Raw genomic sequence first — 27,811 nt, forward strand, 5'->3', positions numbered from 1 at the left:
CTGCTCCCGCAGAAGCCTTTCCCATATCTCCCCACTGCCGCAGCAGTGTCTGCTCCCGCAGGAGCCTTTCCTATACCTCCTCACTGCCGCAGCAGTGTCTGCTCCCGCAGGAGCCTTTCCTATACCTCCCCACTACCGCAGTAGTGTCTGCTCCCACAGGAGCCTTTCCTGTACCTCCTCACTGCCGCAGCAGTGTCTGCTCCCGCAGGAGCCTTTCCCGTATCTCCCCACTGCCGCAGCAGTGTCTGCTCCCGCAGGAGCCTTTCCTATTCCTCCTCACTGCCGCAGCAGTGTCTGCTCCTGCAGGAGCCTTTCCCGTATCTCCCCACTGCCACAGCAGCGTCTGTTCACAAAAAAAAAAAAAAAAAAAAAAATTTCCGCTTATAGGTATGCCATGCATCCTAGGTTGCGGTGACAGCATCATGTATCGACAATAGCCAAGACTATATTAGGCCCATTCTCCAGTCAACGTTTTTTATCATAATTATTAGGCGGCCTACCATAACTCCGCTATCAAACTGCTCCGTTATCCCATCTCAGCACTGCACTTCACGCTCGCCCGTGCTCTCAAAGGATGACGTGAGCCTGCAGGTGGCAAAGAAGTCTCCATCCCCAAATAGACATGCATCGTTTGCAGATATAAGGTATTCCATCGTACTTTAACAGGTAAATCCGATACGTGCCATATTTTAAAGGAGCTCTCACTAACGGAATTTAATGCCACAGTTACATTCGAATGCATCTCATTCTGGTCTCAGGGGCGGCGCGTCGGTCCCATCATGAGGCATGCGGTCCGGAGCGCACATGACCATCATTTCAACCGAACTCACTCCAAATATATGAACTTAGCGGTTTTTGAATACCTTATATTTAAGGCACTTGTTTACGTCCATGTTAGGGTTAAATCGTTGGACTTTAAATGGAATCTACTATAGCAAAAAAAAACAAAAAAAAAACAGGACAAGCGAGATGACCGTAGTGCCGACTACATGAACTAGCAGTTTTAAATATAGTATTTTATATTTAATGCCAGTTTATCAGTACGTCAAAAAAAAAATATATATTTTTTCGATTATTGGTGATTCCATAGGCTTTTTCGTGCACCTGCATGGTTAAAATGGCAAATAGCAAGCTCAGACAAGTATAAAGAATCTTTCTCTTACTCCACCCATGCAAGATTACATCGTCGATACGTACCATCGATCTCATGTGCTGACAATATGACAATTCAACAATGACCACATCGCCGATACATGGCACCTATTTGGGGTACACTGGCACAGGAAATCCAATTTATTTTTGCACGCTTAATTTCGAATACAATGACTGCACCAAGATTTTTCGGACTCATTATCAGAAGCAGCTTATTGGATTTGCTAAACAATTTTTCAAGTAAGCCTCACAGCGTCTACCCTCGTAGACAACCAAATCCTCCTTAGTATCAAACTCCCTGTCAGGCGCTGCAAGAGTGCTCCCGGTTGAGCCAACCTTTGCCTTCTCCGTTCAACTATCAGCAAAGCTTACTCATATGACATCGTCCCATGGTTTCACAGACAAGGCTTAAGCTAGTCCCAGACTAAAATACATGTTTGAGCTGTCTCAACTGAAAATATCTTGCTCTGACACATCTTAAAATATGTCAGTGTCATTGTTCTGTGCCAAGATGCACACCTGTAAAATTTTTCTCTAAGGCATTTTTGTAAAAGTTGCTTAAATATCTTAATTTAACTAAGGCCTAGTCCTGGCTTAAGCATAACCCCATTTGTGAAACCAGGCCCGTGAGTATTAAACTCCTGTCAGATGCTTTCCCGCTTAAGCAATCTTGGACTTTCCATCCGACCACCAGCGAAGCTTACCCGATTAAAAAGCCAGATTAACACCGGATGCCGGCCATAGCCTCCCGGCCAGATAACCTTACCATTTTCTATCCTATGGCCGGCAAGGCTTCTCTCTTCGATGCCAGGAGCTCGAGCTCCCATCGGATGCCGACGAAAGCCTCCCGGCCAGACAACCTCACCTTTTCCATTCTGCAGCCAGAAAGGCTTACCCGTTCGTTGCCAGGAGCTCACACTCCCATCGGACGTAGGTGAAAGCCCCCGGCTACCCTTTTGCCATTCTGTCTTACGTACGGAGAGGTTTACCCATCCAATGCAAGGAGTCAAGGCTCCCATTGGACGTAGGTGAGAGCTTCCCGGCTAGACAACCTTACCTTTTCCGTCCTTTGGCCAGCGAGGCTTAACCGTTCGATTCCGGGAGCTAAGCTCCTGTCGGCCGAAGGTAAGAGCCTCCCAGCTGGACAACCTTTTCCGTCCTTTGGCCAGCGAGGCTTAACCGTTCGATTCCGGGAGCTAAGCTCCTGTCGGCCGAAGGTAAGAGCCTCCCAGCTGGACAACCTTTCCATCCTTGGCCAGCGAGGCTCACCCGTTCGATGAGAGTGCTCCCATCGGACGCTGGCGAGAGCCTCCTGGCCAGCCAACCACGACCATTCCACGTGGTTTAGGTTACAAAACCTACAAGCAAGCCGTTCGATGCCGCAGGTACCAAACACACAAATAAACCCTCCCTCCTTCCTACGGTCGTCAAGGCTTACCCGTCTCTTGCCGTGAGTAGCAAACTCCCATAAGACGCCGACGACAGCCTAACGACCACACAAACTTACCTTTTCCATCCTACGGCCTGCGAGGCTCACCCAGTTGTTTTTGGGGAACAGGAAGTCCCCGTTGGATGCTGGCAAGAGCCTCCTGGCCACCTATCGTTACCTTTTCTGTCACACATCCGGAGAGGCTTACCCGTTCGATGCGTGTGCTCCCTTCGGACGCCGGGGAGAGCCTCCCGGTTAGACAACCTTACCTTTTCCTTTTCTATGGTCAGCGAGGCTTACCCGTTCGATGCGCGTGCTCCCTTCGGACGCCGGCGAGAGCCTCCTGGACAGACTTGCTTTACGTTTCCATTCTACGGTCGGCGAGGCTTACCCGTTCGATGCGTGTGCTCCCTTCGGACGTCGGTAACAGTCTCTCGGCCACGCAACTTCCCTTTCCATTTGACGATAGGCGAGGCTTAACCTTCCGGCGCTACGAGTCTCGTCCTCTCGCCAAATCCTGCAAAAAAAAAAAAAAAAAAAAACCCCAACAACTCTCAGCTACCCTCACATCTTTTAACCCCACCTGGCGAGGCTTACCCGTTCGATGTTCTGAGTTCAATGCCCCATCGGATGCCGCGAGAGTCCTCCCAGTCGGGTTTTCCTTTCCACTCTCCCCGTCCGGCGAGGCTTACCCGTCTGATGCGTGTGCTCCCTTCAGACGTCTGGCGAGAGTTCTCCCAGACGGGCCTATGCTTGCCGGCCACAAGTGAGTCTCATCCATCCGATGCCGTGAGTCGGGATCTCCCTTCGGATGTCGCCAGAGTCCTCCTTGTCGGCCAGCCCAAAGCTTTTTATCTGCCAAACCAAGAGGACCCATACGTCCGTCATTCTGAGTCTCAATCTCCTGTCGGAGGCTTCATGGGCCCTCTCGGTCAGCTTTAGGCCCTTCGCCCACTGAATAGCAGGGGCTATCAGCCAGTAGGGCCCGTACGCCGACACCGTGACCTATTCCGGTCGAGGCAACTCGGGTCCTCCCGGTCGGGCACCACAACCACGCTGCTCCTCCTCATCGGCCGGTAGGGCTCACCGTTCCAACGCCACAAGCTCCAGTTGAGCATCGGCTCGAGCCCTACCGACCGGGCGCCAACAACTACGTAGTTCACTAGCTGCAGCCGGTAGGGCCTACTCTCCCAATGCCCAGGTCGCGCCCTCTGGAGTACGTAGGCCCTTCCAGCCCGCCAACGAGACGACTTCTCAGGAAACCAAATCAGCCCCCGCCAGTACTCTATGCTTTTTGGGGGGGACATTCTTTAAACTGGCGGCTGTCCTCTTGTACAATTGCTTTTTTGGGGGGTACTCTAGGTTCGGGCCATTCCCGAGCTCGGAGCCCTTCCCCGGACAGCACGCCAAATACGCATACCATACCTCAGCTAATTATATGTAAGCGTGAACTAGTGAAATGAAATTTTATTAATAAGATTCGGGAGGAGCGCGTCAGATACTTAGCCTAATCAACACAGGTGGACCATAATCAAGTAATCAATCCCATAGTATAAATATCGCTGACTTCCCTCTATCCATTGACGGTTTATCAGCATCCCTCCTCCACCCCATCTCCTCACTTTGAGTTCACTTTATAAATAGACGGGGAAGGGGGGGTACTCTAGGTTCGGGCCATTCCCGAGCTCGGAGCCCTTCCCCGGACAGCACGCCAAATACGCATACCATACCTCAGCTAATTATATGTAAGCGTGAACTAGTGAAACAAGTTTAATTTCAAATGGTTTCATTAGCAGCAAGAATTTTCATAATTAAGAATAACACAATTCCGTTTTTTTTTTTCAGTTTGAAATTAGACTGAATAACAGATTTCCAGATGTGACCCTACTGAATTCCACTCTATGTGTGAATGTTGTGGTTTAGGCATCATATCATTGTGATTTGGTGTGTTGAATGTGAAGGACTCCAACATTGATATCAGTATTTTTTTATTTTTCCTAAGAACAACAAACAAAAACCAAATGGAGTGAAATGGACCCTTGCTGCGGTTCATGATGTGTGCTGCTTGTGCAAATAATCCATAGTTTGTTGTAGATTTAAATAATTGTTGCACACTCGATTGGAAGTATCTAAGTACACGCCGACACATTTGCTTTTCTCATGTGTAGGATAATTTTATTTTATTTTTCTCCATTTCTCAGAACAAAAATCTGAAAACGAATATCAAGAGCTAGAGAATCTCCTTGAGTAACTAAAGGCACAGATAAGCTCTGTGCAGCTATTTTTCATCCAGTATCCTGCTCTGACCTGTGATAAAAACATGTTCCAGATATTCATCTTTAGAGAGGAGCCTATCACAAGTCTTTATTGAGTTCCTTACTTGTAAAATCAGCAAAACACACTGTACAAAACATCACTGTTCACACTATTAGGAAATTGCATGTGCAGAAAAATAACTATAAATAAACTGATCAAACAGATATATATATATATTATTTCACAGAAATTAATATAAAACTGAAACCAAGTTTTACAATCTGAGTTATAGTTGAGTAGTTCATATTTTAACAGATAGTAGAGAAGTTTGCTGGAGCACCAATAAAGCTTGTGTCTTTTAGGAGCACTGTATGATAAGTTAAACAAATTAGTTTGGTACTGCTATTATATCATATTTTCATTTTCTTTTTCTGGGCGATTGCTGTCATCTTCTTCTTGTCTGACACTCAGAAGAGTCCTGTTCCGGTTGGTGTATTTTTGTGTCAGTCTGTAAATGATTGGCATTATGATGATGATAAAACTGCTTATAACAGCAGCGATGACGGCAATCTTAAATCCACGACCTTCTGGTTTCTTCTGTTCATTTGTTTCTGATATGTCCCAGACAGGTTCTTCTGGAAAGGGGAGTTTAAAATGTTTTTATGACATGGTTTAAATCATAAACTCAACTTCAGTCAGAAATCAGAAAATCTGTTGATGACTTCTTAAAAGAAAGTTCAGATATTACTTTCGTTTTTAAGAGCTTCATTAAAATCATGTGACTACTAGAGCATTTTTCTTAAGCAATCAATAATTATTATAGAATATAATACCTTTCTGTCCAAGAGTTTCAGTGTCAATTTCACGTACTATGGGTTCTGTTAACAGATTTCAAACCATTGTTAGTAGACTAAAAATAAATGTAGTGCTTCAAACACTCAATATATACTGTCCCACACCTGTTATGTTCACAGCGAATTTTGATGGTTTCGCTCCACATGTTGTTTGCACAAAGAATCTGAATTGTTCTGTCATCACTGTAGTTGGAGTGTAGCGGCATGTGAAACTGTTTCTCTGTTCACAGGAGTTCACAGAAACATCTTGACAGACTGAAGAGCCTTTATAGGACTCAGTGTATTGAAACTTATACTTTGCAATGCAGCATTCAGTGATCTTCAGAGAGATGCTGCAGGTGAGAGTTACTTCTTTCCCCACAGATCCAGTCACATCATAACAGCTTACACTGATATCTGAAAAATAACAATGTATATCATCATATAATATAGCACTTGAAGAATAATAAAATATCTATCTTTTTAAACAAAAAATAAAATATTCAGATCTACTACAAAACAAAAAAACAAAAAAAACAAAAAAAAAAAATATATATGTATATATATATATATATATATATATATATATATATATTGTGCATTATTATTTACGTTCTGCATATCTATTAACTAGCCTACATTTGACTAAATGTTTTCCTCATTATCTCACATTTAGTCCCTTGCCATTGTCACACACACTTTCAAAGGGAAAGTTTATTCTCTTACCATCATCAGAATCTTGACAGACAGCGGAGAAGCTCCAAACCACAATGATCAGCTCCACAACATTCACAGCATTCATTGTTCTGATTCTGCAATGAAATGAAATGAAACATAACCGTGGCTTAACCGGTTAATAAGGAAGAACTAGAACTTACAGAGCAGATACAGAGGAAAAATTACTCAAAGCTCAGCAGAAAAGTATTTTACTTAGATTGAATCAGTTCTTTTAGGAATATTTTAGCCGAAATCAAAAATGCTGACATCATTTGAAGATATTCATCATTCTTAAATGTCTCATATTGTGTGTCTAATATTACATACAACTCGTGCTTTAAGATGTGTTGATGAAACTAATGGGTGAAAAAATATAGCTATGAACCCCAAAATATTCTTACAGTAAAAAGCCCCGAGGCACGCATTGAAACACAGCCGTGTATCAGCTGAATCTCCAGCAGCTGCTACAGAAATCAAACGACACGAAGCGCAAATCTTTCCACTGGATTAATTCTCTTTAACGACTGACTCCAAACATACTGTGGATAACACTTGCAACATCTACCAGCCAAAATGTGGACAAAAACTTTTATATATTCATATTGTTTTAAAAATATCGGCAGATTGCGTAACAGCACGCGCGCATTGTTGGTTTTCCAGCAGCCCGTTATGGATTGGTAAATAGCCTATAAACGGAATTATTTCCTGATCAGAGAGAGTTATTCTCACCTGCGCTTTTTCCTTTTCTGTCTTCACCATCTGAATGCATTCCTTTCTGTTTGCTGTTTACACGAGCCCAAACACTGAACCTTCTACTAAACTTTCACTTTCAACATGGCTCTCAAACAAGTCTCTGTTTTTTATGTTGTTAACAAAATTTCTGACCAGTAGTTGGTGCTGTTTCTAACATGCAAATTTCCCCTCCATGATGACGATAACTTACAAATACTGTTTTAAAGTCAAATATACAACCGATCAGATTTGTTTTGGCGTTTTGGCACACTCGGTAAATATGATTAAAGGCGGCTTTTATCTTTTTGTTTCATTTATTCATTTTATAAAACAAAACTTTCAAAAAGTAAAAACCAAGTAAAAAAAGTATAGACCAAGAGCCACATCATGAAATAAATGACTTTCTAATACACGTCGGCCACAATTATTGTTAGCCCTAAAAATTACTATGAGCAAAATATCTCTGAAGTATACTGCCATTAATAAAAAAAAAAATTGCATTGGAAATTCAAATGTACACCATCAGCACAATAAATAATAATTATTTACTCAGGGTCAGAAAACCTAAATAAATGTATCAAAGAGCACCTACATTACCACATGGGAGGTTTTCAAGACAGAAATTTCAAATAAATCAAATCAAATTCAAAAAGGTTTTCACATAAATCCTCTGCTCTCATTCAGAAACAACCTCCAGTTTATTCAGCTACCAGACATTACAGGAACTTCTAATGAGAAATGCTTCTTTGGTTTAATGAAACTTATGTGTTCAATGTTGTTGTGAGCCTATTTTCCTGCAGGAGGACCTGGACATATTGTTCCGATGACAGCATCAATTCTTTGCCAACAGTTACCCATTCTACGGATACAGACTGCGGTCACGCCATCTGCGCTTCAAGTTCATTGCGCGTCGGCGGTGGGTGGTACAATAACGTGTGAGCGCTACAGTCTTCTTTTTTAGTAAATCCTGCTTCAGTTGTCATATGTATTCATATTCATAAGAATGATTAAATTAATTCACGTTTTAAGTGTTATAAATATGTTATCATTCAATCTGTACCTGCTATTGTATGGATACTGACTCTAAGCTTTTGAATAATATACTGTATAATGTTGCAAATGCTTTTTATTTCACATAAATGCTGATCTTTGGATCCTTCTATTCATCCAAGATTACTGAAAAATTTACTCATCTGTGTTAAATACTGATAATCAGCAAATCAGCATATTAGAATGATTTGATCTCTGACGGATTCACATTAGGTGACACTGAAGACTGAAGTAATGATGCTGAAAATTCCCCTTTGATCGCAGGAATAAATTACAGTATAGAATATATTTAAGTAGGAAACTGTTTTTTAAAATAGCAAAAATATTTTACAATATTACTGCTATTATTGAATCTGTAAAGTGCTTGCTAGGGACCCGCAGCATCTATCCTACCCTAATGTGTGCGTGTGCCATAAGTGTTCAATAAAATGTAAATTCGTCCCCCACAATTTTTTGGCCAAATCAAGTGAAGTGTTTTCATAGGTTTCCATGGCCCAATGGCAATAAAGCTAGATTTAAATTAAAAAAGACACAGTGGTGGGAAGTCATGGACCAAAAAATGCCAGGGCCATTTTTTTTGTCCCAGTCCAGCCCTGCCCTGGCTACTATGCGTAATGTTTACAGAATTAACCATGTTTTCCACAGGATATTGTAGGCATGCTAATTGAAACTACCTTTTTAGTGCCTCTCATTATGAGTCTATGGTGAAATGCTGTAATCATCTGTCCACTAAGATGTTAGAAATCATGCAAATATAGAAATAAGAAAATAAAATAAAAAATAAATAGCTGGTGACTGCTATGTGTCAAATGCTTTTAAAACTGACATTACGTGCAGAGATGGATTGGACTGCATTCATTCACAGAGCCATGGAAGTGGAAAACTCTGGATAATGAGCTGTTTGCGTGAGGAAAATGCATACTTCACTTTGAAACAAGCAGTGCAAACTCAAATTGAGAATCAGAATCAGAATGAGCTTTATTGCCAGGTATGTTTACACATACGAGGAATTTGTTTTCATGACAGAAGCTCCGCAGTACAACAGAATGACAGCGACAGAACATAAAACACATAATAAAAGAATATAAATATACAAAAAATACAAATAAGTAGATAAGGAATGACAATATACAAATTTACAATTGTAGGCAGGTATATTACAAAAATGCAGTTATGTATGTACATGTATATTATGTGCAAAATGTAAGTGTATACTAAGTATGTGTGTTAGATAAATTAAGTGTATGTGTATATAAATATAAAGTGTAGTGTGTTCAGTGTGTTCAGTGTGTATCAGCTGTTCATAAGATGGATTGCCTGAGGGAAGAAACTGTTCCTGTGTCTGGTCGTTCTGGTGCTCAGTGCTCTGTAGCGTCGACCAGATGGCAACAGTTCAAAGAGGGAGTGTGCTGGATGTGAGGAGTCCAGAGTGATTTTAACAGCCCTTTTGCTCACTCTGGATAAGTACAGTTCTTGAATAGATGGGAGAGTTGAACCGATGATTCGCTCAGCAGTCCGGACTACCCTCTGTAGTCTTCTGAGGTCAGATTTAGAAGCTGAGCTGAACCAGACAGTTACTGAAGTGCAGAGGATGGATTCGATGATGGTGGAGTAGAACTGTTTCAGCAGATCCTGTGGCAGGTTAAACTTCCTCAGCTGGCGAAGGAAGTACAACCTCTGCTGGGCCTTTTTCACAATGGAGTCAATGTGAATGTCCCACTTCAGGTCCTGAGAGATAGTGGTGCCCAGGAACCTGAATGACTCCACTGCAGTCACAGTGCTGTTCATGATGGTGAGTGGGGGAGTGCAGGGGGGTTTCTCCTGAAGTCCACGATCATCTCCACTGTTTTGAGCGTGTTAAGCTCCAGGTTGTTGAGAGTGCACCAGACAGCCAGCTCTTTAACCTCCTGCCTGTAAGCAGACTCGTCACCGTCCTGAATGAGGCCGATGAGTGTGGTGTCATCTGCAAACTTCAGGAGCTTGACAGAGGGGTCCTTAGATGTGCAGTCATTAGTGTACAGGGAGAAGAGCAGTGGGGAGAGAACACAGCCCTGGGGAGCTCCGGTGCTGATTGTACGGGTGCTGGATGTGTATTTTCCCAGCCTCACTAGCTGCTGCCTGTCTGTCAGGAAGCTGTTGATCCACTGACAGACGGAGGTGGGCACGGAGGGCTGAGTTAGTTTGGGCATGAGGAGGTTTGGCATGATCGTGTTAAAAGCCGAGCTGAAGTCCACAAACAGGATCCTCACATAGGTCCCCGGTCTGTCTAGGTGTTGCAGAACATAATGCAGTCCAATGTTTACTGCATCGTCCACAGACCTGTTTGCTCTGTAGGCAAACTGAAGAGGATCCAGCAAGGGTCCAGTGATGTCCTTCAGGTGAGCCAGCACCAGTTTTTCAAATGACTTCATGACTACAGACGTTAGAGCCACAGGCCTGTAGTCATTTAGTCCTGTAATTTTGGGTTTCTTGGGGATGGGGATGATGGTGGAGCGTTTGAAGCATGAAGGGACTTCGCACAGCTCCAGCGATCTGTTGAAGATCTTTGTGAAGATGGGGGCCAGCTGGTCAGCACAGGATTTCAGACAGGCTGGTGTAACACAATCTGGGCCTGGTGCTTTTTTCCTTTTCTGCTTCCGGAAGACCTGGCGCACCGCATCCTCACTGATCTGTATTGCAGGTGTGGGGGAGAGGGGGGATGCAGGAGGTGTAAATGGTGAGAGTGCTTGATTGGAGAGGTGTTCAGGATGGGTTGCAGGAGCTGTTAATGGTGTGAATGGTTGTTTGGAGAGGCATTCAGGGTTGGTTGCAGGAGTTGTTATTGGTGTGAATGGTTGTGTGGAGAGGTGTTCAGGGCAGGTGATGGGTGTTCTTTCAAACCTGCAGTAAAACTCGTTCAGATCGTCTGCCAGTCGTTGATTCTCCACAGTGCTGGGGGGTGGTGTCTTGTAATTGGTGATCTTCTTTAGACTTTTCCACACTGATGCTGAGTTGTTCGAAGTGAACTGAGTCCTTATTTTTCCAGAATAATTCCTCTTTGCCACTCTGATCTCCTTTTCCAGTGTGTATTTAGCCTGTTTATACAAGACATTGCCCCCCTTCCTGTAAGCATCTTCTTTGGCCTGACGGAGCTGTCTGAGTTTTGCAGTGAACCACGGTTTGTCATTGTTGTAATTTAGTTGAGTCTTGGTAGGAATACACATATCCTCACAGAAACTGATATATGCTGTTACGGTCTCTGTGAGTTCGTCCAGATCGGTGGCAGCAGCTTCAAAACCACTCCAATCAGTGAGGTCAAAACAAGATTGTAAATCCTGCTCTGCTTCATTAGTCCATCTTTTTACAGTCCTTAATAAAGGTTTAGCTGATTTTAGTTTCTGCCTGTAGGTCGGTATAAGATGAACCAGAAGGTGATCAGAACGTGCCAAAGCTGCTCGTGGAGCAGAGTGAAATGCATCCTTTATTGTTGTGTAACAGTGATCCAATATATTACTGTCTCTTGTGGGACAAGTAACATGCTGTCTGTATTTTGGCAGTTCACGGGAGAGATTGGCTTTATTAAAGTCCCCAAGAATGATTAAAACAGAGTCTGGGTGTTGTTGTTCTATCTCTGTGATGTGCTCAGCGAGTTCCTGTAAAGCTGAGCTCACGTGCGCTTGAGGAGGGATGTAAACACTCACCAGAATGAGCGAGTGAAATTCGCCCGCGGCGAATAGAACGGCTTGCAGTTAATGAAGAGCGTTTCGAGATTTGAGCAGCACGTCTTCTTTAACACAGTTACATCTGTACACCACCGTTCATTGATGTAAAAGCATGTCCCGCCGCCGCGCGATTTCCCCGTTGATTCTGCGTCGCGATCCGCTCTAAACAGCTGAAAGTCCGGCAGATGGAGCGCGCTGTCCGGTATGGTGTCATTCAGCCAAGTTTCCGTGAAACACAGAGCAGCAGAGTGAGAGAAATCTTTATTTGTCCGAGAGAGCAGAAGCAGTTCGTCCGTTTTGTTGGGAAGAGAGCGGAGATTTGCCAGATGGATGCTAGGCAACGGCGTTCGAAATCCGCGTTTTCTGAGTCTCACGAGCGCTCCCGCTCGCTTTCCCCGTCTGTGCGTCCTCTTGAAGCGTGTGATCAGCACAGCCGCTCCGCCGACAAGAATGTCTAGCAAAACATCAGAATAGTCGAAAACCGGTGAAATATCGGGAGATGTGTGTAGCTGAATATCCAGCAATTCGTCCCTGGTGAAACTGATTGCAGGAATATAACTAAAGACAGGACAAACTAACAAAAACACAAAAACAACTGCAGAGCACGTCACGGAGGCAGCCATCCTGTATCGGCGCCACTCTAATTCAACTGATTAACGTGGCAGTAATTAACATTCTGGACTTTGTTTACAACATACAGAGAGAAGCTTCCAAAGCCCTCCCCATCCTCCACCTAGGTGCCTCAGGCCACATCACTCTTATGATAATGCTTGCACACAGACCGGTCATTAAAGTCACCAAACCAGTTCAAAAATAGATTCAAGTGTGACCAGAAGGGTCATCAGAGGCTCTTCAAGTTTTGACATCACTGACTGGAATATATTTAAGCAGGCTGCTACACACAATAACACCACAGACCTCCAAGCTTGTGTGTGTTTACGGTACCATTTAGAAGAGGGACCTAAAATTATGCGCTAGGCTATATCTCAGCTCTCCTTGAGGGTGCGTTGAATGTTTCAGGATGAACTTATACACAGTGTGATTGTCTATCACCATTAAAAGATTCAGATATTTTTAAGGTACCATTTTCAAGATTTAGTTCTATAAATTGGACATGTGACAATTACAATATAAAGTATATTCACGTGTTTGTGACATATACACAGCTGCTGATCTGATGACTAACTTTGCAGACTAAGTAACTTGTCAAATATCTTAATTATAAAGTGGAGTAAGGTAATAGAACTTCTATAAATTATATATTATATAATTGTAAAAGGAGGCTGGCACTTGGAAGTGCAAAAGGCTGATTTTCTTTTACAGGTAAAATGAGCCCCAAAAAAGAGATCACTTTAAAGGATTAGATACAAAATTAATAGTAGTTATTAAGATCAATGTGGTTTGGAATTGGTAAAATGTGCTTGGGGGTAAAAATATGATCAGAAAATCAACTTGCCTAGTAATTCTGCACATGGTGTATGCAAATGGTAAGGCAAAGGAAAGATTTGGTAGGCATGAACACGTTTTGTTATATGCATGTGTTGTGATGGATTTGCAGGGCGTTTCGTTATATGCATGAGTTGTGAGATTTTGCAGCGCGTTTCGTTATATGCATGTGTTGTGAGGATTTGCAACATTTGTGTTGTCAAATTAATGATGATGTTTTTTTGTTTTTGTTTTTTTTTGCTGGTGTTTTTTCAATTAGCATGTGTTTTCTTAAATTGCATGTGACGGTTGGGTGACGGAAAGGCTGGAAACAAATGCAAATTAACAATGAAAATAATTTTTAATGAAAATAAACAAACAAACAAACACGAAGGGACAATGATGCTGGGAAGATGACAACCCAAGATGGTGGTGAGGAGATGAGGAATCCGGATGATGGCGGTGAGAAGGCAGCAGGAGAGGATGGCACAGGAACTGCGGGGAATGGAGCCGAAGGTAAGTGTTTGTAGCTGAGTGGATGTGCGTAGAGTGGATGAGGTTCTGAAAAACACAGACATCCAACGCAGACAACACTGAAGCCGAAAAACAGGGTAAACGATATTAAACAACGATCTCACAAACACAAGACGTGAGACAAGCCAATATATATGGGATGAGTAATGAGTGACAGCTGCTGCTGATGACAATTAACGGAGACGCCCACAAACTAATCAGTGCAGACGCGAAACACACAGACTTCACCACAAAGTGCAAACACCCAGAGATCACGGTTTACCAACTGTGACAGTACCCCTCTCTAAGAACTCCTCTTGGAGTTCCCAGAAGGGCCTACCTGCTGATTGTAGTCATCAATAAGGTAGTGATCCAATATTTCCCTAGCAGGTACCCAACTCCTCTCCTCCGGACCGTAACCTTCCCAGTCCACCAGGTACTGGAATCCTCGTCCCCTCCGTCTCGAGTCCAGAATACGATTTACCGAATAAGTCGGTTCCCCATCTACAAGACGCGGCGGCGGGTTAATACGTGCATAAAACACAGGTTTAATTTTGAACACATGAAAGGCGGGGTGTATCCTCTTGTACGCAGGAGGTAGTTTGAGGTGGACTGTCACCGGACTAATGATCTTGGTGATAGTAAACGGGCCAATAAATTTGGGAGCTAATTTATTAGAAACGGAACGCAGAGGAATGTTACTAGTAGAAAGCCACACCTTTTGACCCACGACGTAAACGGGAGGCTTTGGCCGGTGGCGATCGGCCTTAGCCTTAGTGCGCTCCCTCATCCGGAGCAGAGTCTCGCGGGCTCTGGTCCAGGTGTCGTGGCACCTCTGGACAAACGTGTGAGCGGAGGGAACCGCGACTTCAGATTCCAGACTGGGAAAGACTGGTGGCTTGTACCCTACACTACACTGAAACGGAGAAAGGCCCGTAGCTGACACTGGCAAAGAATTGTGGGCGTACTCCACCATAGAGAGTTGTTGACTCCAACAAGAAGGATTCTTGGAGACCAAACATCGCAACGTCCTCTCTAAATCTTGGTTGGCTCGCTCAGACTGTCCATTACTTTGGGGATGATAATCCGAAGACAAGCTAACTGTAGCTCCTAGCAATTTGCAAAACTCTTTCCAAAATTTGGATATGAACTGAGATTCCCTGTCAGAAACCACGTCTACCGGGAGGCCATGAAGCCAAAAGACGTGATCTAGGACAGTGACCACTGTTTCCTTGGCTGTAGGTAATTTGGGCAAGGGAATGAAATGTGCCGCCTTCGAGAATCGGTCCACTACGGTCAAAAAGACCGTCATGCCATTAGAGGGCGGGAGGGCGGTAACAAATTCTAGAGCGATGTGGGACCAGGGTCTCAGACAGCGGTTGAAGAAGCCCATCAGGAGGTCGGTTAGATGACTTACCACTGGCGCAAACTGAACAAGCCAAAACAAAATCGCGGACGTCACGAGCCATACGTGGCCACCAGAATCGTTGTCTAACCAACCCATTAGTTCTACTTATCCCTGGGTGACAAGCTACATTAGAACAATGACCCCACTGGACAACCTCGGACCTTAACTCCTCCGGCACAAATAAACGGTTCGGTGGACAACCGGACGGAGGCGTTACCCCTTGTAAGGCCGTCTTGACCTTCGACTCGACCTCCCAAACGAGTGCTGAGACCACTAACTTCTCAGGTAAAATACACTCGGGAGTCACCGGGCGGGCGGAGGGATCAAAAAGACATGATAAAGAGTCGGGTTTGACATTCTTGGAACCCGGGCGGTACGATAAAGTAAACTCAAAACGAACGAAAAAAATTTGGTCGAATTGAGTCTCTTGGCAGTTCTAATGTACTCTAATTCTTATGATCGGTCCAAACAATAAAAGGAACCCCTGAACCTTCCAGCCAGTGACGCCACTCCTCTAATGCTAATTTGACGGCCAACAGGGTCCATACGTATTCCCTCGGACGAGTCGATATATCCTAGGAAGGGAACAGACTGTGCATGGAATACGCATTTCTCTGCTTTGACAAAAAGCCCATTCTCAAGTAACCTCTGGAGCACTCGTCTGACGTGTTGAACGTGTTCCTGGAGAGATGAAGAAAAAATCAGTATGTCATCCAGGTAAACATATATAAACTGATCTACCATATCTCTCAACACATCATTAACGAGCGCTTGGAAAACCCCGGGCGAGTTGGAGAGCCCGAACGGCATCACCAAGTATTCAAAGTGCCCTCTAGGGGTATAAAAGGCAGTTTTCCATTCACCCCCCTTCCTGATGTGGACCAAATGATAAGCATTACGTAAATCCAGTTTTGTGAATATGGATGCTCCCTGCAACCTCTCGAAAGCTGAAGACATGAGTGGTAAAGGATAGGTGTTCTTTATCGTGATGTTGTTCAGCTCTCGGTAATCAATGCAAGGTCGCAGGGAACCATCCTTCTAACCTACAAAAAAGAATCCCGCCCCCGCTGGAGAAGAGGAAGGACGGATGAACCCAGAGGCTAAAGAATCAAAAATGTATTTCTCCATGGCCTCCCTCTCAGGAATAGACAGAGAGTATAACTTGCCCTTAGGCGGAGACTTACCTGACACTAAATCTATGGCACAGTCGTAGGGACGATGTGGAGGAAGAGAAGCAGCACGGGACTTACTGAACACTTCCTTCAGGTCCAGATACTCTGCGGGCACGTTTGGCAAGACCATGTTCTCCTTCTGAAAGACAGAAACAGGGACAACAGGACAAGTAGAAACCAGACAAGACTCATGACAACTTTCACTTCACAATGTGACAGTGTTTGAACCCCATTCCACTCGTGGATTATGTTTGGTTAACCAGGGGTGACCTAACACAATGGGAGCAACAGGGGAGTCCATGAGAAAAAAGGATATTGTTTCGCGATGGTTTCCAGACGTGAGCAGTGTGATAGGTTCAGTATGGTGAGTGACGTGAGGCAGTTCCTGGCCATTGAGTGCGGTGACATGGATGGGGAGAGACACAGGAAGGACAGGAATGTTCAAGTGATGTGCCAGTGAAGAATCAATGAAACTACCTTCGGCTCCGGAGTCCAGAAGGGCATGACATTCGTGAGATTGATTCCTCCACCGCAGTTTCACCGGAAGGAGGGTCGATGATGTAGTTGAGGACTTCCCAGCCGAGATCCCACCCGATAGTAGCCTCAAGTTTACTACCAAGCTGGCTCTTTTTACCGGGCATGAATAGATGTTATGAGCTGAGCCTCCGCAGTTTAAGCACAGTCCTTGGGACCTCGGCCGTTCCCTCTACCTCCGGGACAGCCGAGCTATACCCACCTGCATGGGCTTGTGATCGTCGATGGGACCGGCCGCGTTCTCTTGACTCGAGCGCCCCCTGACAGGAGAGATGGTTGGACGTGTAGGACTGGGCTGGCGACTCAGGCGGTTAATCTGTGTGTCCACATGTAGAGCCAAATCTATGAGTCCGTTTAAGTGTGGGGGGCAGCTCGAGGAGGTAGATCTCCTTTTGAACCCGGTCGGATAACCCATGCAGGAATCGATCCCACTGCGCGGCCTTGTTCCACTGGCACGCGGCCACCAGGGTGCGGAACTCGATGGAATAGTCTGTTACCGAAGATGAGCCTTGACGGAGTTCAGAGAGATGATGAGCGGCTTCCCTGCCGGCCGCGGCACGGTCGAATACCCTTCTCATTTCCTCTGAGAGGGTGTGGAACGAGGCACAACACGGATGTTGATTCTCCCATACCGCCGTCCCCCATAGGGTGGCCTTGCCCAACAGTAACGTGAGGGTGAACGCTACCTTAGATTCCTCGGTGGCGAAAGTGCGGGGCTGTAGAGCGAAATGCATTGAACACTTGGTTAAGAAAGTTCTGCAAAATGCTGGCTCACCAGAATAGTTTTCAGGCGCCGGAAGTCACGGCTCTGGTCGGATGGGATCCTGGGGGGTCTCCCGGGGGACGGGCGGCGCAGGTGGTGCGATGAGCGCAGTGGGAGATGTGAGCTGATGGATCTGCTGGGTGAGCTCGGACACCTGTGCCACCAGCGCATGGACAGCGCATCCGGTGTTCGAGATGCTCTCCTGCTGCTGATCCATTCATTTAATGCTGTGGTGCATGAAGTCCGTGAGGGTGTTGGTGCTCACTGCTTCCATGACTGGTGAGATCGTTCTGTGACAGTGGGGTGAATGAAAGGTTGGAAACAAATGTGAGTTAACAGTTTTTAATGAAAATAAACAAACAAAAAAACACGAAGGGACAATGATGCTGGGAAGACGACAATCCAAGATAGTGGTGAGGAGATGAGGAATCCGGATGATGGCGGTGAGAAGGCAGCAGGAGAGGATGGCACAGGAACTGCGGGGAATGGAGCCGAAGGTAAGTGTTTGTAGCTGAGTGGAAGTGGGTAGAGTGGATGAGGTTCTGGGAAAACACAGACATCCAACGCAGACAACACTGAAGCCAACAAACAGGGTAAACAACATTAAACAACGATCTCACAAACACAAGACGTGAGACAAGCCAATATATATGGGATGAGTAATGAGTGACAGCTGCTGCTGATGACAATTATAGGAGACCCCCACAAACTAATCAGTGCAGACGCGAAACACACAGACTTCACCACAAAGTGCAAACACCCAGAGTTCACGGTTTACCAACCGTGACATTGCAGCGCGTTGATCCCTCTCGACCACCGTATACCACTGAGAATGGCCGAAGTTACACATACGGTGTGAGGCTAAAGCAAATGTTTTTTTGATTACTCACTCACTGTTGAGCGTCTGCCGCGAGTGATTTTAATGTTAAGTCAATGTAGAGGTCCTGCGGCACAAATGAGGCATTTAACGCGGCGCGGGCGTGTCCAGTTCGCACAAATGAGGTGAATTGACTAATTGTTAAAATACTACAAGTGTTAGAATGGTCCCATTCTACATCGCCGCCACCACAAGTTTTCTCAGTCCTTCCGAAGTGTTCACGGCCATGGGAAGAAAAGGCACAGCAGACTCAAAATCTGAATATACCTTCACTTCAAATCTTTTATTGTTTTACACTGACTTTATATAGGACAAAATAAGGGTGGTACAATCTTTCCAACCAATAGGATATAGATTATGTGTTGAGTATGAGCCAAAACAACTTTATGTCTGAGGTAAGAATACCGTCAGACAGGGCCGTAGCTGGGGTTAGCGGGGCCCCGGTGCAGGTTGTACTAGTGGGCCCTGTTTTAAAGTGTTTAATTTGTATGTTCGTTCTGTTTATTTGTTTGTGCTATTTACACAGTGTTTACATTTTTTTCAAGTTTGTAAGTGTCACAGTTTATTTGCTCTAGTTTAGAAAATGGTAATAAAATCTGATAAGAACTCAAGAGTCATCCTAATATCAGATAACTTTGATTGAAAGATATGTAATGGATTACAATCAAACGGAAACTTCAGACAACTGTCAATACTTTGTTGACCAATTACCAAGCAATGATTAATTTTGTTCAGTCTGTGGTGTTAAAAGGTTGCATTAGCAATTCTGGAAAAAACACGTAAGCAAAACATGGTGAGGTCAAAGTGTGGTCTTTGGTCCCAAAATGTATTTATTTATTTATTTTTTGTATCAATTTCACTAATCCACTTTATGAAAGTTTATTTGGGTATAATATGCCACAGTTCACTTTATTTTGCTATACTCACTTACATAAATTCATTATAGTGTTCTGCACGTACTAGTAAAAAAAAAATAAGAAAAAAAATGATATCTGGTTTCTGAATAATTGTTGGTTTGACAATGCATTAATTCTTGTTAAAACTACAAAGTAATTCAGTCGAGAGCAGGGAGTGATTTTCTTTCTTTCATTTTCTCAGATTAAAATTACAGCAGCTAGTAGAAAATTAGGTGCGGTCACTTTAAGAGACAATGAATGCATCCAATATAATACACATCCGAACTGTTTACTTTCACTTAAGACAACCATAGTTTTTTTCGAACATACTTTCCAAGATGGGTATTTTGACATATTTTTTTATGTATTTGTCATAAAAAAAAAAAAAAAAAACAGACAAAGTGTTTTGCGCCGCCTCTATCAGCGTGAGCCCTTAACACCGAACACCGCGGATGCTGAATTTACTCGTTCAGGTGCAGGAGGAACTTAGAGGAGAAATTCGCAGAATAGAGCTCGGTTCAGTGTTGCTGTCTGTCAGACGCGGCTCTCTATCCGTGTGGGCACTGAACTCAGCGCGCGAGTGATGCGCGGGTCAATGTATTAATAACCCGCACCCGACCGACGTTTTCAACTAACCCACCCGGAACTGGGACCGCAAAAAAATTTAAATAAAATATTGTACCCGACCCGCTTCCTGATCCGCATTTTTAAAAAACAGTAAATGCTCATTGTAGTGTCCTTCAGCCATAGGAACGTAGGCAAAACTAACTAGGCAAAAAAAAAAAAAAACTTAATATATTATAATTTTGTCAAGAATTATACAAAATTGTCAGTAAATTCATAATTTGTACTAAAATAGTCTAGTCTGCTTATGTCTATTTGTATGTTTCTGCAAGGACAGCAGAAAATGAGGCTTGGGTTTGTTCGGATCAGAGCTCGTGAGCAGAGAGTAGCCTAGTGTGACCAGACATCCCGAGAAAATCGGGACAGCCCGAAACCTAAACTGTTGTCCCGAATCTGGCCCCAATTGTCCCTAAAATTATATTTGGCTGCAGCTTTTTTCTAAGTTCTAAAAAAATACCGTACGCGGCTAGGCACGAATTTAGATATTCATTTATCTAATTAATCTATATGCGCAAAGACAATACGACCTTTTTGTTTTAAAGCTTGATGAAGAGAGCGCAAGTTGCTGCAGCTGCTAGGAGGACAGTGATGCACGTGTACAGGAGTGATTGACAGTTCGCGGCACTATGTAGGCTACAAAAGAATACTCCGCTACACAATTTCGTATTTTCATTTAAACTTATTAGCCTTAGCTTTACCAAAAGGTCTGATTTACGCACTGTTAGAACATTCTTTTTTTTTTTTTACAATGACATTTGAGTTCACGATTTTAATGTTGTTGTAATTTGTGGCAAACTAAAGATTAATGACAGACTGTTGTTCTTTGAATAAAAATGTGTTTAGTTAAGGTTTGAAATGCATTATCTTTTATTATAGGCTACGAAGTCTAATATCATAAGCCCCCCCCCATCCCGTCACCCAAGACCGCAGTGCCACAATCCTGAGCGAGTAATTGTACGTTTTGAGCACAGAGAACTATATTTTGCAAGCACATTACATTATATTTTGAACAGAAATTAAAATTCGCAAAAAAAAAAAAAAAATTCGCTTGAGCAAAGAAAAAATGATTCCGTGCTCAATAAATGTATTTGCTTGTTTGCTATTATCCATATTAACGTGCAATAACTCCTCTCACGCAGTTTACTCAGGTGCTCTCTCACAAACTTATTCTCTGCGCTCCTGTCAAGTCCCTCTTTCTCTCTCCACCTCTTAATACTGTGCGCGATCAACTCTTGACACACGCTTGCTCAATTTACAACAGCTTTACAAGTGTGCCACAAAATCAACCAATCGGAAAATTAAAGGTCAATTGTGATTGGCTGTTGGTCTCCAATCAAATCGCTAGTAGAACCAAAGCCCTATCATTTCCTATTTAGAATTCAATAACAAGAAATGGAAAAATATTCGTTTATTCGTTTTTCCGTTTAGTTTAACAAACGGAAAATTAGTTTTTGACTCTATATCTCATTTTGTATTTCATGCGCACTTGTGGGCGGTGCTAAAACGCTGCTTTCATCTGATTGGTCGAATCGCTCCGTCTTTTCATTCTTTCAGGCTGAATAAGAGTCGGTGCAAGTGTGGCACTGTAATGTCTGAAACCACCACTCACTGTTAATTAGAATAATATTTGAAACAGATGTGGCTGGGCACATAATTCGTGCTGCTGTGACTTGCAAGTGACCCCTTTAAATTATTTCTAGGTTATAGTATTGTATGAATATTGTCCCACTGTATATATACAGTGCAAATAGTTCTGTCTCCTTGGATAAAAGTGAAGTTGAAATCAATAAATAGACTGAACAGTTCCATGATAATATGTCTGTAACATTTATTACTTTCGTCTTTTAAGTCTAAAGGCACTAGGTGTGTGTGTGACATTAATAAATAATTGTGAAAATTAATATAGTTAAATTTATTAAATAAATTAGTAATATTAGTTTTATTACATACTAAATTGAATGATGTTTCTCTTCTTACTATTCTTTGTTGGGCTTGAGAAAGCCAACATATATTTAAACATTATTATTATTATTATTATTTATTATATGCTTTTTCAACCTACCTCCAAATTTATTTTAAGATATAGTTTATTCACACTGGTTTATGCATTTAATGTTTGTCCATTTGGAACTTTTATTTTTCATGAGCTGTATATTTTAAGATGTACTAGGTGTCTGATAAATCACATGCAAAGAATGTAAAGACCTTTGACATTTTTTTTTTTAAATTCGTTATTGAATTCTAAATGGGAAATGAAATGATCAAAACGTATAGGTACACTGGTTCTACTAGCGATTTGATTGGAGACAAACAGCCAATCACAATTGACCTTTAATTTTCCGATTGGTTGATTTTGTGGCGCACTTGTAACCACTGTTTGAAATTGAACAAGCTGTGTCAAGAGTTGAGTGCGAGAGAGAGGGACTTGACAGGAGAGCAGAGAATAAGTTTGTGAGAGAACACCTGAGTAAACTGTGTGAGAGGAGTTATTACTGCAAGTTAATATGGATAATAGCAAACAAGCAAATACATTTATTGAGAACGGAATCGTTTTTTTCTTTGCTCAAGCGAATTTTTTTTTTTTTTTTTTTTTTTTGCGATTGTTAATTTCTGTTCAAAATATAATGTAATGTGCTTGCAAAATATAGGCCTAGTTCTCTGTGCTCAAAACTTACAATTACTCGCTCAGGATTGTGGCACAAAAATAACGCCATACACTTTGCCGCCTCCATCTCTACGTGCAGACTGAGCTCGTGCGTCATTTTCATGTCAGTTATTCAGCCAAAAAAGTGTAGGCTTATGTATTTCAAAAATGTGTCTAGTATACTATATAAACGACAAAGGTTTAATTAGCATTTTTACTTCAAACTACCCAACGACCGCGAACCCCGAATATCACTAAAAATATTTTTGGATGACTCTAGAGAATAGAGAGAGAAAGCACAGATATGGGAGGAGAGAGAAAACCAAGGAGACAGAAAGGGAGGGCAGGAGTAAGAAAGAGGACAACACTCACCTCTACCTTAAAAGGAAACATCTATGGAAGAGAGCGAGTAAGAAGGGAGAAGGGATTGCAAAGAGGCAAGCTCAAAATAATATCTGACAGAGATCATGATATAATCTAACACTAACACAGATAATGCATCTGTCTTTTCTATCATTTCACTGATTTAATTCTTGCGCGTTTTTTCATCGTGTATGATCACAGTTCATATGTGTGGGGAAAGATAAGCTATTAGAGTAAAAATATTGAGTTAGGCTGCTTCATGAGTTAATAAGAAAAAATATTTGACAATTCCTGCAAATGCAGTGATGAAGTTCATGCTCTCATGATTAATTTGTATTAATTAAAATGTTTCAAAACACATGCCCCCCCCCCATGTTTTTTTCACAAATCACGCCCTGAGTGTAACATGAAGTCTAATCATGGTATCACCTGATATAAGGTAGTTAAACATTAAGTGTAATAATAATGAATGATGTGAAAGTTTTGAAATTCCTTTTAAGTATACAAACTCATCAGTAAATATGTTTGGTCTCAGGTTGAAAATGCCGTGTCCAGGGTTCACTGGCACTGCCTGCACAGACGAACAGCGGCTCTGGAATTAGGGGACCCAGAGGAATTTTGCACCCATGATGAACGGAGAGAGGGTCTCAACCATCTTTGCAATGGGACAGGAGCCTGAACAGCCAGCGTCCCCACATGCAGACCATGATGGCACCAACATGACAGTTTAGTGACCACTGATCGCAAAAATGTAGAATTCCTCTCACTTGTGACATGCTCACGTAAGGTTAGAATCACTGCGAACACAGCAAAGAAGGTCCCCATTAGTGGCAACCCTCAGGCTCAACCCTTGGGCTCAGTATATGCTCCCTCATGTGTATTTCATACATGCCACGTGTTGCCTTACCTTTTTAAAGAAGCATGAATGAGAACAATTGGGGCTAAGAACAGGAAAGGGCTGTTTTAGGGGAAGGCTGGAACCATTTTAAATTAGTTATTTTAAACCAGTTGTGTTAAACAAGAGACAAGTCTTTGATTTGTGTTTTAGAAAATGTATAATTTAATATAAGTTTTATAAATCAGTTGGAAGAAGTGTTTGTGATATTCTGGAAGCTAGAGACACCTACTGGCCTTCATGAAGAGGTAATATTTCACCATTTCATCTGTCTGAGTTGTGTCTGTCTTTTCCTTTTTGTATACATCCACTTGGCTGAAGCCCTTGGCATCAAGCAAAAAAAGTTAATATAATTGAGAATGAACAACTCTGAAATTTGTTAAATATTTCTTCTTCAAAAACTAGCGATGTTTTTTTTCCCTAAAATTAAGAACTTCACGTGCGAATTTGGTATATTTCACTATAAGAGAGAGGCTTATTGTGGTCCTTATAGAACTTTAGACAAGCAATCCACATATGAAAGACCAGGACCAAATAACAGAATAAAGAAACCAAAAGTGAACAAAACAATTTAGTATTTCCTTCAATTTCTTTGTGTTTATCACAATTATTTAAACTAATAAGAGATTTCAGACAGTTTTAATCATTTATTAACATGTTAGTGTGTCAACACAATTACAATGATTAAAAAAAAATATATATATACATAATGTGGATATGACATAAAAACTTATTTTACACAATATTTACACAAAAGAAGTTGAAAAAACAATATTATCTGATGCAGATAATCTTAACATAGCCACATATTGGTTGATTAACTGGTGTGACAGATATATTGGTGTAACATCACTGTGCACACAAGAAGTTCTGTTGGTAGTAGTGACGATTAGAGTTTTACAGCAACTTCAGTTAAACTGAACATCATAACTTTCATGATGTTAACATGAAAAGTGAGCCATCATTTGCTTGCTTACTAATTATGTGTCAACCATTTCTTGTTCTCCATAAACACCTCTTTCATAATTCATCTGGAATCCAGAAGGGTTGGTGCTTTTAAACCTCTTTACACAAATGATTGCAACAACAACGATGATGATGATGATGACGATGACGATGAAACTGCTTACACCAGTGAGGACAAGGGCCTTTGATCCATGATCTGTTTGATACAACATGTTTTATAGTAAAACTGAGAAAAGTCTATAATCTCTTTGGATGCTTTCAAATGCTGCCAACTTGATGAAATCATAAAACAACCTGAGCTTATTGTACTTCTCACACAGTTGACAATATAATACCGCTGCTTTTAAAATAGACATGTAAACATGCTATTTTATTTCTGCTGCTTGACATTATAAATATATTTAATGGTAGTGGAAGAGCATTTTTCAGTTTTTAAGGTAATTCAGAGCAGTAAACAATGATCAATAATTATATTTGAATGTGTTAACATTACCATTATGTTATATTACAACATGATATTGGTTTGTTGCTTTATTGCAACAATAGTAAGCTGTTTTACTGCTATATAACAACTTAACATTAACCTGAATTTATACTCAATAACTACACACTCAATAATCAATAAGGAATAATAATAAGACATAATATTTTTCTTACCAGGAGGTTCAGTGGCAATTAAATGTTTAATGGTATCTGTTAAAGGGGTGGTAAAACGCGGTTTTTCGAAGGCTTGATTGTGTTTGTGGGGTGCACTGTAACATGTGTTCATGCTTTGTTTTTTAAAAAATCGCATTATTTTTCATATATTTTACCTTTACTCTACACTGCTCTGTCCCTCCTTGTAAAACGGTCTGATGGTTTCCGGGTTCTATGAAGCCAGTCCCACAAAAATAGCAATGGGCTCAGATTGGTTAGCTGGCCCAGTGTGTTGTGATTCGCTAACCGCCTAGAGCACGTTTTTCGGTAACGTCACGCCCCTTACCTTTACCAGTCGTCTGTGCTTTGGTGGTATTAGAAACAATGGCGTCAATAAAACCATACCAATTTGAGCCCGAATCGGACCTAGAAAAGCAGAACCTGTTCAAGAACGGCGTTTAAATGACGTTTCAGAATGGTATGTTTTTTGTTGTTGATATCTAATACTTTTTTAGATACGCTGTAATTTAATTGTACTAATTATAATAGTTGATGTTTAATTTATAACAATAATAAGTGTTTGTCTATTAACAAAAGTGTATTCAAGAACCTTTTTTATTTAAATATATATATATATATATATTTTATTAGGTGTACATGTAATAACTGTGCAAAAATGCCAGTTAAAGAGGAAAACATCTGCTGCAAAGAAATACAGAAGGTAGTGTAATAAGCTATTACCAAAATTATGCATAACGTGTTAATAGTTCTGTATAATTCTTTTTTCATATTTAAAAGATGAACATAGGTTAATTGTACAGTATGTTCTCATTCTCTTACATTACTGTTTAGGTTGTAAAACGAATGATGGAGGTTCCAGACCCTCCTAAATGTATGGTTGAGCATCCAGGTTTTGAACCAAACTGCTTAAATCCGTATACTTTGCAAAATATCAATAATATTTACAGAGCCGACTATGGACCAGTGAGACGCAGAAATGAAGAGGAGTAAGTATTTATTAAATTTTATGAAATTATGTTGTGTAAAAGAACAAATAAAAGACAATAGATACAAAATATATATATTTACACATTTATATTTACTATATAGTTATTCAAAGACAAAAACTAATCAAAATATACATTTTTATCAAACATATTTTCACATCACATATACATGTTTCCAATATACCACTGGTTTTATACACAATATTGAGGTTTTCTATTCCTGCCATAGGCGTTTCCGTTATCTGGCCTATCGCAGCTTTGTCAGCTGGTGCTGGGGCTACCTAGGACATAGTGTGAGGGTTGTCATCCCCTCATGTGTTGTTAACCGGATCCGTCTACAGTTTCCTGATCCAGCGGGACAGTATGTTGGGTTCCGGCCACCCCTCGACTGAATCGTGACACACACTGGGCAATCACCTCTTCTTTGGAAGGTTTTTCATACTGTGATGACAGAGGAGGTGGAATGGGGATTGCATGCAGCTCTTCCGCATATGGCTTGGGGTCCACAAAGACTTTATGTAACAGAAGGCTCATAAGGTCATCCACATAGTCTGTAAAAAACAGAATACTGAGTCACTCTATGGTTTTACATAATTACTGATAAATAATCTACCTTTGTTTTATAATTAACATTTGTGTAATATTTATAAATATTTTTTGTAAGCTTATATTTATTTTATTATAGTTTTTTTATATATATTATTGTTAATAAAACAAACTTACTGTATGTTGGTTCTATTTTCACTGGCTTTGCTGTGCATTCCCCTTTTTTGGACTTTGGAAAAACGATCTTATACACAGCCTGTCCTTCAGTTGTTGTTGCCTGCTCACGGTTAGCATTTTCATTATAGTGCATTGCTGCAAGATACAGCCTGTAATCAGTGCACAATCCATAAAATATGAAGATTAGTAGACTGTGTTGTGACAAATAAACAAACAATTCAGAATAAGAGGCAAATGTTCAATCCATGATTATAATGGTTTCTTTATTGCAAGAAAGGCTCACAGTCGCACAGTCAGTCAAGAGAATGTGAGTGCTCGCCAAGATGGGAGGCTTTATAGCTCTTTATATCTCTGCTACTCATATCATAGATAACATACTGTAGGGCCACAGGCAAGGCTCCTAACCTATTTAACCTTTTTCTTACTTATTAGGAAAGAATATTATTTATTATAGGGAAAGATCATTAATATTAATAAAATAATGAATAAAAAAAA

The 27,811-nt window shown here is 41.6% G+C and overlaps 2 protein-coding genes and 1 long non-coding RNA gene across 6 annotated transcripts in view; 1 reads left to right on the plus strand and 2 right to left on the minus strand.

Moving 5' to 3' along the window:
• Window positions 1-4,794: 4,794 nt before the first annotated feature.
• Window positions 4,795-7,141, minus strand: LOC132121708 (uncharacterized). 2 transcript variants are annotated; one of them, XM_059531423.1, is made up of 5 exons: window positions 7,117-7,141; window positions 6,397-6,482; window positions 5,797-6,087; window positions 5,671-5,715; window positions 4,795-5,472 (listed from the first exon to the last, which is right to left on the minus strand). In XM_059531423.1, the coding sequence occupies exons 2-5, from the start codon at window positions 6,470-6,472 to the stop codon at window positions 5,243-5,245; spliced, it is 642 nt and encodes a 213-aa protein (XP_059387406.1). In that variant the 5' UTR covers window positions 6,473-6,482; window positions 7,117-7,141; the 3' UTR covers window positions 4,795-5,242. The 2 variants fall into 2 exon arrangements, with proteins under 2 accessions (XP_059387406.1, XP_059387407.1); XM_059531424.1 differs by lacking the exon at window positions 5,671-5,715 and having other exon boundaries at window positions 4,796-5,472.
• Window positions 7,142-24,701: 17,560 nt separating this feature from the next.
• LOC132121707 (uncharacterized) overlaps window positions 24,702-27,811 on the minus strand; it is a 31,314-nt gene continuing 28,204 nt past the window's right edge. For all 3 annotated transcript variants that reach the window (XM_059531419.1, XM_059531420.1, XM_059531418.1), the window contains exons 5-6: window positions 25,608-25,643; window positions 24,702-25,146 (exon numbers count right to left, since the gene is read on the minus strand). In XM_059531419.1, coding sequence (XP_059387402.1) covers window positions 24,965-25,146; window positions 25,608-25,643 — 218 coding nt within the window. In that variant the 3' untranslated portion in view covers window positions 24,702-24,964. The remainder of the gene's footprint in view (window positions 25,147-25,607; window positions 25,644-27,811) is intronic.
• LOC132121115 (uncharacterized) lies at window positions 26,277-26,910 on the plus strand. The gene is made up of 3 exons (XR_009426244.1): window positions 26,277-26,307; window positions 26,439-26,593; window positions 26,823-26,910. It is a non-coding gene; the product is annotated as an uncharacterized LOC132121115 (long non-coding RNA).

Source organism: Carassius carassius, chromosome 39, assembly GCF_963082965.1.
Source record: "Carassius carassius chromosome 39, fCarCar2.1, whole genome shotgun sequence".
In the NCBI taxonomy this organism is placed as follows: Eukaryota; Metazoa; Chordata; class Actinopteri; order Cypriniformes; family Cyprinidae; genus Carassius; species Carassius carassius.

Coding starts and splice junctions, on each gene's coding strand:
- LOC132121708 (XM_059531423.1), bottom strand. CDS start 6,472: ATGAATGCTGTGAATGTTGTGGAGCTGATCATTGTGGTTTGGAGCTTC. Junction 6,088..6,396: donor CTGTCAAGATTCTGATGATG/GTAAGAGAATAA, acceptor GTTATTTTTCAG/ATATCAGTGTAAGCTGTTAT. Junction 5,716..5,796: donor ATTCGCTGTGAACATAACAG/GTGTGGGACAGT, acceptor ATCTGTTAACAG/AACCCATAGTACGTGAAATT.